General features: G+C 55.9%; 1 protein-coding gene across 1 annotated transcript; it reads right to left on the reverse strand.

Annotated features, from left to right (window-relative positions):
• Nucleotides 1-1048: 1048 nt before the first annotated feature.
• C22H3orf22 (chromosome 22 C3orf22 homolog) lies at nt 1049-10371 on the reverse strand. The gene is made up of 4 exons (XM_007985507.3): nt 10068-10371; nt 4794-4922; nt 3489-3614; nt 1049-1585 (listed from the first exon to the last, which is right to left on the reverse strand). Exons 2-4 carry the CDS (start codon nt 4880-4882, stop codon nt 1375-1377), a joined length of 426 nt encoding a protein of 141 aa, XP_007983698.1. The 5' UTR covers nt 4883-4922; nt 10068-10371; the 3' UTR covers nt 1049-1374.
• Between the last annotated feature and the right edge of the window lie 970 nt (nt 10372-11341).

The raw sequence follows: 11341 nt of genomic DNA on the forward strand, positions 1-11341 counted from the left end.
ATACATTACACCTCAAGAGACAACCTCCTCAAGGCTTATACAGTCCAAATGAAGATCAGCCTGGCTCCCATTTCCACAGGAGGGGACCCTAGGGGTCTCTGCTTCCTGCAGGTCTGCGGGTGCTGCTGGAAGCTGTACTCCACCCCCAGGCAAGTACTGTGAGTCCCCTGCATGAACCTGAGACCCCACCTGGAGAGGGAGCCTGGAGTCTTGGCTGGGGCGGCACAGTGCGGCCTGGTTGCCCTTCCCCGAACACCACAGATGTGACTCCAGGGTCTGCTTCTTGCAGGTTGGAAACCCATTCCTGTCCTGTCCCCAGGGCCTGGGAAGCCAGCCCCCTTCAATGTTTTCATCGTAAGGGTCCTCACTCCACCTCCTTTCTGAGACAATAAAGCCACTTGCCCACCCCACTTAGTGGGGTCCCCCGCCCCACTCCCTCTCCAGGGAGAGGGCTGCAATTAGTGTCCTGATTTTATTTACCCTCCCAAGGACTCCAAGGTGACTTTCTAGCCCCTCTCTGTAGAACACAGTGGGGGACCCTTAAATCTTCAGCAGGCACCCCGCTTCCCAGTGCTGCTGTCTTGCTTTCCAAAGGCATCACCAGCCTCCAGTAGCCACACCATGCGCCTTACATTACTGATGTTGTAATACAGGAATACGGCATTAGGCTCATATATGACAACCCATAAAATGGTGTGCCTCATTCTTGGTGCTGTCCCCATTCTCCTCCTCAAAGGTAATGATTGCTGCCCGCTCCTCATCCACAGCACACACACACACACACACACACACACGTTTTTAGTACACATAAGATGGCAGCATATCAGACACACTCTTCTGCTGTGCTTTTTAACAAAAATTGTAATAGACCTGTAGATCATTCAGGTCAGTCTATAAAGAGCTGCCTCTACATTTGAATGGCTGCCTAAGATTTCTGGGAGTAGCTGTATAATTTAGCAGCTTCCTGTCAGTGTTTAGGAAATGGTTTAGCTGCTTTCCAATCCTTCGCTGTCTCCAGCAGTACCGGAGTTAACAGCATTTACTTACTTGTGTGAGTGTACATTTGGGATAAACTCCTAGAAGTGACATTCACACTCTTTAATTCTGACACCAACTCTGCAAGATTAAACATTATTACAACAATTTTAGAGATGAGTAAATGAAGGCTCAGAGAGGCAAAGTGATCATTCCAACTGGAAGTGGGGTGGGAACCCGAAGTTTATTAGCTTGGCGTAGCTTTTTGGGGGGACCGCAAAGTTCTCCTGGTCTATGATGGCCATGAAAGCTGATTGCTTCACTAAAGTCTCTGTGGCCATTGCCCAGACCCTGCCAAGGAGAAGGTGGCCAACAAGGAGGCCACACAGAGCCCAGGCTCTAGGAGCGGCCCCTGGATGGCCCTTTCGCCTCGCTAGTCTGGGGGCTGGTAGCCTTAGTGTGCGGGGCGGACAGCAGGAAGGCGAGTTGTCTGGGGAAGCGGCGACTCAGCAACTTGAGTTCCCAAAGGTTGTACAGTGGAGGTGGTGGTGGTGCTGGTAGTGGTGCCGGGCAGGAGCTGGACGGTGATATAAAATCTGAAGCCCCGAGCCTAGAGAAGCCACACAGAGCCACACCTGGCCTTCAGGATCCCTGCTGGCTGCAGCCACTGCAGCCCAGAGAAGTCAGTCTGGGCCACATCTGGGAGGGCTCCAACCAACATCTGCTCCCAACCAGGCTCGGCCTGGCCCCTCCACACGGAGCGGCTGCCGCCTGGTGTCCCAGGAAGCCATGGGGGCACCGCACACTCACGCACCCATGCAGGCTCCTCCAGCCGCCCGACATCCAAGCCAGAATCTAGAAGCCCCCCAGTGCCTCCTGGGCCCCTGGCCCATAAGTGGCTGGGGCATGGTCTCGAGTCCTGCCCATCTGCTAAGAGAGCTTTATTTTTAGCGCCTGCTGGAGGCATACCTCTCTGCCACACCAACCTGAGTGTGAGGCCACCCTCTCTCTCCCACTCTTTCCAGCCCATCTCCCAGCAGCTACATGCAGGACCCAGCATGCCACCTGCAGGCTTGACTGTCTCCGCAGCTCCCCCACAGGACGGGTGGGAAAGCTCCCTTCTGCCTGCTCCCCTGTTTTGCTGCCATTTGACCAAGGCTGACACCCACAGCCCCTTCCCTGGCTCTTGTGCTCATGGGCCTGGCTGTAGAAATGTGGAAACTCACCAATGCCCACTCCTCCAGCCCTGGCATGGGACCGACTCCCCACTGTGACTGGGCCCTGGGAGCTGCTCAGTCCCTGGTCAATTATCTCTCCCCCGTCTCTGCTCTGCACACTGCCCCCTTCAGCTCCCTGACATGTTCCCAACAGCAGGTGTTCGGCCCCAGGCCTCTGCTCTGACCCCACAGCTGCCCCTGACTCTAAGCCACTCCATTTTGCATGGGTAGAATCTGAGACCAGGAACATCTGAGCTCTCAGAACCCAGCCCTGGCTGCTAAGCCCCATCGCTTCAGTTTGGAGATGTGGGGCAAAAGCCTAGGGATCCGATGCGCCTATAGCCAAACTATAGAGAGTGACTGACGCCCGGCAAAGGCCAGGGCCGTTTGCTCTGTTTGTGTGCTGAGTGTGCATGTGCGTCTGTTCTTCGTGTGTGTGTGTGTGTGTGTGTGGTGCTACTGTCTCTCCAGGTGTCCGTTCAGGGGAGCTCATGTGCGTCCTTATGGCTGGCCAGAGTTGACATGCAGTACAGTAAACAATGGGCACAGAAAAGTCAACACAGACCCCACCTTGCCCCTGACATTAACTGGAGTGGGCTGGGGGCTGGGGCATTCAGGCGGCTAGGGATCCTGCACCGCTAGAGGAGGAAGCCCTTCAGTGCTACACAGCTGTTCCCCGTGCCGTGTATGACTGAGGAGCCACCGGGTCAGAAGTTCTGTTTCTTTCTCCACATCTGTTTAGGAGGGAGTAGGTGTGCCTGAGGGTCTGCTTTTCTGTGACTGGATCTTTCCAAAGGTGTCCAGGGTTTCCTTGAGCGCTCCATGCATGGGGTGACGAAGGGGCATGAGAGTTTGTGCTGTGGTCAGCTGAGGGCCTCCCAGTGCAGAGGTCCCAGCCAGGGCCTCTACCCTTGCAGTATAGCATTAGCTGGCCGAGTGCAGCTGCACTGAGCGCAGAAGCTCCCAGCTCCTTCCCTTGCTGCTCTCCCATGTGGAGGACTTGGCTAAGCTCCTGCTGCACCGAGGCCAGTTTCTCCACCACTCCTGCAACTAGGCCTGCCCCCGCTGGCCTGGGCCCTGCCCAGGGAAGGTTCTATGTGCCCTTGTCTGGATGCTGCCTGGTTGTGGGAACAGTCACCAGGCTTTAGCGTCCCCCTTCTCTGCCTCAGTTTCCTCAGCTTTAAAGTGGCACATGCTGGGAGGATGACGTGAACTTCTGCATGCAAAACCGGGGGACAGAAGCCAGGCAGCATGCACACAGCCAGTGGGGACAGTGGTATCAGGGCAGGCACTTACCCTCGGACTGGGATGGACCTCGTTGGCACCAACCTCTTCTGCAGAGGCAGCTCCACTGTGTTCAAGTTGTTTGTGACCTCCCAGGGATGCAGGGGCTCAGGGTCAGGCTCTGTCAGCCCCGAGAACCTGCAACAGCACTTGGAGTGTCAACATGTCCACCAGCTACCGGCTTCCTGAAGTAGCTCTCACTCATCTGGAACTTTCCATCTGCCAGGCACTGTTCTAAGTGCTTCACAAATATTAGCCCATATGTCATCTCACAAGCGTGCTGTGAGGCAGTTGTTACTCATACTTTACAGACAAGGAAACGGAGGCACAGAGGTTCCACAGCCAGGAGGTGGGAGCTAAGCTGCAGCCGCCTCCACAGCCTTGTCATGGCCACAGCAGCCAAATGGTCCAGGGCACCTGAGCCCCCGGGTGCTGGCCTCCCCTGTTTTCAACCTGAGGCCACCCTGTGCGGTGTGTACTTGCCACCTGGGCCTCATGTGAAAGTGTCTGCGGTGGGGGACATAATGGGGTGCAAGGCTATGGCTAGAGTGTCCTGGAGCAAGGACAAGGACAGGTGCTCAGCTGGCCTGGCACAGGGGCACAGCATGGAGCTTATCATCCCCACCTCCCTCCAGCGTTGCTGCCCAGGTGGTATCCCGTGGTCCCTGTGGGCAACCCTGCCAAGCATCCAGGGCCACCGCTGGGCGCACAACACCTGTTTCTGGGCTGGGGGGTGAGCATGGAGTGGGAAGCTTGAGGTTGCAGGGTGCCAAGCTGAGCCCCAGTGCCAGGTGCTGCCTGCTGTCCTGCAGGTGGGAGGCCAGCTGCCCTGTGCCCTGGGCATTGCTGATGAGGTTTCCCTTGTGTTTGTTTTGTCTGTTGGGCCTGTGGCTCTGTCCTTATGTGGAGTGCCCCATGGAGACTTGGCCTAGGCCCTCCTCGGGCAGCCTGTTATCCTGGCTAGTTGCGAGTCCCAGGAGCTCACAAACAATGGGTGCCCAGCACACCAATTCCAACACAGCTCAGGAGGGGCAGTCGTCTGTGGCCATGCTCCTAGGGTGACTTGGGGAAGTAGCTGGCCTGGGCTCTGGGATGACCTAAGGAGACCTGAGCCCACCCAGAGACCCCTCAGCTTAGGCTGTGATGGGGGTAATGAAGGCAGACCCCAGACTGTCAGCTGGGCAAGGGCTGCTGAGGGGCTTCCTGTGGATAAACCCCCTCCCAGCTGCAGCCCCACAGAATGCATTTGGGTTCCCAGGATGCTGAGGTGACCTGGGGGAGGCAAGGCTTGGCTCCAGAGATGTGAGCGTCCTGCACCTGTAAGGAAACTTCTTGGCAAAATTCTCCTGGGCCTGGATCCTCCACTTCTTACCCAGGTGAGACTTCTTGCGGGCATTGGAGTCCATCACTGAGCGGGTTAAGCTGTGGCACACCTCTCGTCCATGGCTGGAAGACAGAAGGAGACGTCAGAGGGGGCAGGAGTGGTGGGGGGCAGAAGGCAGAGGGACAGAGCAGCCCAGTGGGGCTGGGGATGCCTGCGGACCGCCAAATGACCTGCATCACTGCCCTGTGCATGCACCGCTCTGTGCAATTTTCTCCTGTATGTAGCTGATGATGGTGGTGTAGTGACCACCATAATCAAGGTCCTCACCAGATGCTCTCCCCAAGGCTCTCTCACGCATACCCCTCCACAGCCACACCTGTCCACAGCCCGGTTCCCCAACCCTGGCAGCCACTCATCTGTCCTCATCATGGCTCAGCCATGTGATTTCAGGAGCGCTATGCAGAGGAACTGCACACAAGGCGTCTTTCTGAGACTGGCTCCTTCTCATCCTGCTTTCCTCCAGATCTGCCCAAACTCCACCCACAGTCTGTCCCTCCTGCTGCTGAGCACTGTTCCAGGGCGCAGTTGTGCAGCTCCTCAGGCCTCCAGCTTGGGGCACTTACAAAGCCACTATTAATATTCAGATGTAAGTTTCTGCATGAAAATAAGTCTTCATTTCTCTGAGATACATTGCTGGGTCATATAGTAAGTCCATTTCTAGTTTTTTGTTTGTTTTGAGACAAGGTCTTGATCTGCCGCCCAGGCTGGAGTGCAGTGGTGTGATCATGGCTCACTGCTGCCTCAACCTCCTGGGCTCAAGTGATCCTCCCACCTCAGCCTCCCGAGTAGCTGGGAGCACAGGCGTGTGCTACTAGGCCCCATTAATTATTTATTTTTGTAGAAATGGGGTCTCACTATATTTCCCAGCCTGTACATACATTTTGTTTGTTTGTTTTTGTTTGTTTTTTGAGATGAAGTCTCGCTCTTGTCCCCAGGCTGGAGTACAATGGTGCGATCTTGGCTTACTGCAACCTCTGCCTCCCAGATTCAAATGATTCTCCTGCCTCAGCCTCCCGAGTAGCTGGGATTACAGGCGCCTGCCAACATGCCTGGCTAATTTTTGTATTTTTAGTAGAGACGGGGTTTTACCATGTTGGGCAGGCTGGTCTCGAACTCCTGACCTCAGGTGATCCACCCGCCTCGGCCTCCCAAACTGTTGGGATTATAGGCGTGAGCCACCATACCCGGCCCTGCTGTACATACATTTTAAAGCACCCCAGGTGAGCAGAGTTAGGTGAGCATTGAGACTAGTGGAGGGTAAGGTCTGACCCCTGGTGTCCTTTGTGGCAGCATGTCACCTGCTCCTTCTCACTGGTGTGTCGTCATGGTAGCTACCTCAGCCAGCATGCCACCACACGGACCCTGAAGCATGCTGTGACACCACCGACTGACTGCCAGTTTCCCCGGGCGCCACATTTGGTCCCCTGAGCAGGCGAGTAAAGCCCTGGTTGGGGAGGGGGGCTGATTCCTGGTCTAGGGGGCTGGGTCCTTGTGGCCCAGCCAGTTGGGGACCTTTCTCTGGAACCAGCACCGTCCAGCAGAACTTTCTGAGATGATGGAAATGCCCTAGGTCCATGCTGTCTGAGATGGCCGCTGCTGGCTACATGAGGCCATTGGCTGAGCATGACTGAGGGACTGAAGAGTTTTCAGTTGTATTTAATTCTAATAACTGTGAACAGCTAGCTGCACGTGGCTAGTGCCTCCTGCATTGGACAGCACAGCTCTGGCCACTCGGAGGAAGTCTGCTGCTTCCCCAGGTGTGGTTCTAGTGACAAGCTTGGAGGTTGTGCTTCACCAGAACCCTAGGCCTGAGTGTTTGGCTCCTGTCCTCTCTCAGGAGGGCCAGCCCTTTGGTCAAGGTGACCCCTGATGCGTGGTTCCCTGGCTGCTGGGGGTTCTCAATTGGCCTTGCTGTGCGGAAGCCCCATGTGTATGACACTGAGGAGGCATCACCCCTACCAGAGCAGCCTGCCCATGAAGAGGAGAGATGGGCAGCCTTTGGGGGCCATTGCTGTGTGGGGCCAGGACGGTGCAGTTGCAGGAGACCTGACACGCTGTGGGCTACACCCTGCTCCAGCATGGTGGGTGCTCTACAGCTGGGGTCTCCAACCCCTGGGCCATGGACTAGAACCAGCAGCCTGCTAGGAACTGGGTCACACAGCAGGAGGTGGGTGGCAGGTGAGTGAGCATTGTCGCCTGAGCTCCACCTCCTGTCAGATCAGCGGCAGCATTAGATTCTCATAGGAGTGCAGACCCCATTGTGAACTGAGCATATGGGGGATGTAGGCTGTGCACTCTTTATGAGAATTCAGCTCCTCCCTGATGATCTGAGGTGGAACACTTTCATCCTAAACCAGCCACCACCACCCACCACGGTGTCCATGGAAAAAATATCTTCCATGAAACCGTGGTGCCAAAAAGTTTAGGGACCACTGCTCTAGAGCCACCCCTGGCCTCAAAGACCCTCTAACACCCTTGCCAGCCACCCCCTGCCTCCCTGCTCCACAACCCTGCCCCTCCAGGGCTGTGCCGGCTTTGTCTCCGCAGGCTCCCCCAGCCCCACTGCCCTCTGGGAGGTTCCTTGATGGATAGGGCCATTCGGTGTGCCTTACAGGGGCAGGGGTGTGGCCCTGAGGAATGTCTGCCTCCTCCCACATCCCGTGGGCAGCATTGGGACAGCCCAGCTCACAGGCCTGCCAGTCCCTCCACACCACACCCTGTCCCATCCTACCTGGTGCTCCACTGAAGGCCCTCAGCCCAGAGGACCATGTGCTATTTTGTTGGGGATCCCTCAGGAGCAGGGAGCCTGCGTGCCAGTGAGGACCTGGCTTCAGCCAGAGATTTGCAGCAGATGCTGTCAGGGGCCCATGCACAGCCCCTCCGCCCTCACCTCCATACCTGGAGGCCAGGCCTTTGACTCCCTCTGGCTGCAGAGACACACTAGGCCATGCACAGAGAGTGAGAGCTGTCCCTCACCAATGAGGGCAGGGAATTGGATAAATACCCCAGCTCCCTTGCCCCTCTGTGGGGGCAGCTCGGAGTTATGCTCTGCACAGTCACTCACAGCAGCCTGTGGGGGTTGGCTGAGCTGCAGCCGTGGTGAGGACACACCCCAGAGTGCATCCTCTCCTCCCCTTCCCTCCCCACACCCCACTTTCCTCTCAGCGCCTCCTGGGTGCAGCTCCCAAGTGCAGCTCTGCACTCGCACCTGTCCAGGGCCTGTTTGGGGACTGCACATCTACACACCTATGCCCAGCAACTGCTGCAAACGCCCCAGCCTCAGAGGACCCAGGCTGAGAAGGAGGTCGCTAAGCAGGTCTCCCACCTCGCCTCACTGACTGCCATTCCCACACATACTCACTCTCACAGACACACACACTCACACACACTCTCACAGACACACACTCTCACAGACACACACACACAAACTCAGATACACACACAGATTCACACACACACACTCAAACACGCTCAGACACACACAGACTCACATACACAGACACACAGACTTACACACTCAGACACACACACACAGACACCCCCCCACACAGACTCACATACACACAGACCCACACACACAAACTCACATACACATACACAGACTCACATACACAACTTACATTCACACAGATTCACACACACCACAGACTCACACACACACAGAGACACATACAGACACTCTTATGGACTCACACTCAGACCTGCCCTCACACACAGCCCCACACACAGGCAGGTGGCCATCTGGGCGTGGCTGGCCTCTCCCCCTCACCATTCTGCCTGCAACCAGCTCTGTCCCCATCCTCTGCTACCTGACCTGGGAGCTCCTCGCTTCCTTGGTGCAAGGCAGAGGCTGCCCCCGCCAGCCCATAATGCACCTTGCTCCCTTCCCAATTCAAAGCAGCTGGCATGGCCTACTACCGCACCTGGCATGATTCAAAATCCAATGATGTCTGGAGAGGAGCCCCCGGGGAACATGGGTAGCCCTTCCCAAATCTGGGATTCTGGGGCCCCCCAAAAGCCGGTGGGCTTGGGCAAGCCTGCTCGGCAGTGATTCCATAATGTGCCATGCTGCTCATCCATCCCTCTGAGGGTGGGGTACGGGGCCAGCTAGAAGGCTGCCTGCCGCAAGTGTGGAATGGCTCAAGGTCCTAGACAGGAGGCTACACACTGGCCACTGAACACAGGCCCCCAGGACCATGGCCATGGCATGGGAGACCAGCCTGTCTGTGAGCCAGAACACAGCCACCCACCTACCGCCTCCGCACCCCGTCCCTGACTCTGGAAGATCAGCTATCCAGAGGGCCTTTGCCCTGGCCCAGAAATACTGCCAGCCCTGCTCATGACCTGTCTCCTGCCTGCACCAAGAAGTCCCTGGGCCCTGAAGGGTGGGCTTCCCCACTGACTTGTCCACTAGCCTAGTACAGGGTGCAGCTTTCTACCCCAGTGCTGGCTAAAGGGGGTCTTGGTGGCCCCCGCCCCTGCAGCCCTGGCTGTCCTGAGGACTCTGGGATGCCTTCGCTGGGCTTAAGCCCACAGTCCTGCAGCCACAGCCTGGGCCAGGCCCCAGCTCAGCCCCTTCCTTTTAGGTGCACTTGGGCGAGTCACCTCCAGCCTAGGCTCAACCCTGAGGAGTGCGGGGCATGGGGAAGCCCGGGCCAGGACAGGCAGCAGGGCCACAGTGGGAGGCTGTAGAATGGTGCCTGTGGCCTCTGCTAAGTGTCTGCTACATTCTATGCATAACCTCACTTCATTTATTTTTCTGCCTGATTGAAAACATATTATGCTAACCTCCATAATTCAGGTGAGGAAACTGAGGCTCTGGAAAGTTAACTGATTTGCCTGCATTCACACAGTGAGTAGGGGAAGAGGTTCAGGATGGGTGGCCTGTGCTCCTCCTGCTGGGCCACGCAGCCTTGGACAGTCCTGGACCAGGGAAGCAGCATTACCACAGGAACTGAGGGATCAAGGGAGGCAGGAGCGCTCCTCAGGCCCATCCCATAGCCTCCCACCTGACCCCTAGGTCATGGGGATGACCCTGTAAGCTGACTGCTGAATCTGCCCCCCAGGGGCAGGGCTGCTGCAGAGTCCAGGGCTGCCTTCTGCCATCATGACCCCGTCCCAGGCTCTTCACCACCCTGTTGTTGCTTCCCAAGTCCCTAACCGACTTGGGACTGTCCTTTCCAGCCACGCAGGCTGCCAGCACTCACCAGGCAGCTGCCTTGAATCCTGGCAGTGATGATGATGAGGCGTGATCAGAGCGTCCTGGAACTGCTTCTGCCCAGCAAGATGCTGGTGTGAGAGCCGCTGTGGCCCCCGAGGCTGGCAGGGCCCTGGCTAGAGCCCTCTCTGGGGAGACCCAGTCCCAGGTTATGCCCGGAGCTTCCAGCCAGAAAGGACAAGCTGCAGGACCCCGTGGGCTGGCTTATGTGACGCCAGGTGGACTGAAGCTGGCCATGGTCCCAGCTGCCACACTACCACAGGAACAGCAGCCCCAGGGCCCCCAGACAGGCAATGCCTACAAGCCCATTGCGAGGTCATAAGTCCTTGAGGTCACAATTGGTGACATCACAGCTGCTGACCCATGAGGCTCAGACTCTAGCCTGAAGCCCCTCTGGCCCAGGGAGTGGCTGCAAAGTCAGCAGCATATGGGCCAGGCCTGGCCAGCCTCTCAGCTCCATGCACCCAGACAGAAGCATCCACATCTGCACTCTTCATAGCAGAGACCTCTCCCCGTTCAGGTTCTGCAAACAGAAGAGATGCCCAGAATTAGGTAAAGACTCACTGAGGCTGCAGAAAAGCTGTTTCTGTGGAGGAGTGGACACCAGCTTGCAGGGGGTTGAGGAAGGAGAAGGCAGTGAAGGAGCTGAACTGGAAGTGGTTCGGCTGTTCACCTGTGCCACTGTCCACTGTACCCTATGACTTTTCACTTATGAGTGCTGTTCACCTGTGCCACTGTCTGCTATACCCTACGGCTTTTTACTTATTAGTGCTAACAGGGTTTTTATGGATTATTTAGGGTTTTATATATGCTATCTGTGAGCAGAGGCAATTTCACTTCTTCCTTTCCAATTCGAGTGCTTTATATTTCCTTTTCTTGCTTAATGGCTCTGGCCTGAACTTTCAGTACTGTGTTAAATAGAACTGGGGAAGGTGGGCATCCTTGTCTCCTTCTTGATCTTAGAGAAAAGGTTTCCAGTTTTTCACTATACAGTACGGTGTTGGCTGTGGGATTTTTGTATATATTGCCTTTATCATGTTAAGGAGCTGAGTGTTTTTATCATGAAAGAGTGTTCAATTTTGTCAAGCATGTTTTCCACATCAATTGAAATGATCATGTCTTTTCCTCTTTATTGTAAAAATGTAGTGTAGTACATTGGTATTTTCATTATGTAACAATAATCCTTACATTCTAGGGATAAATCTTACTTGGTAATAGTGTGTAACACTTCTAATATGCTGATGAATTTCATTTACTAATATT

The sequence above is a fragment of the Chlorocebus sabaeus genome, chromosome 22 (assembly GCF_047675955.1).
Source record: "Chlorocebus sabaeus isolate Y175 chromosome 22, mChlSab1.0.hap1, whole genome shotgun sequence".
NCBI lineage: Eukaryota > Metazoa > Chordata > Mammalia > Primates > Cercopithecidae > Chlorocebus > Chlorocebus sabaeus.

What these genes read in the sequence shown, in the direction of transcription:
- C22H3orf22 (XM_007985507.3), bottom strand. Translation starts at nt 4,882, where the DNA reads ATGGACTCCAATGCCCGCAAGAAGTCTCACCTGGGTAAGAAGTGGAGG. An exon ending in GCCAAGAAGTTTCCTTACAG is followed by an intron (nt 3,615 to 4,793) that starts GTGCAGGACGCT and finishes GTGCTGTTGCAG; the next exon opens with GTTCTCGGGGCTGACAGAGC. An exon ending in AGGTCCATCCCAGTCCGAGG is followed by an intron (nt 1,586 to 3,488) that starts GTAAGTGCCTGC and finishes TGGCTTCTCTAG; the next exon opens with GCTCGGGGCTTCAGATTTTA.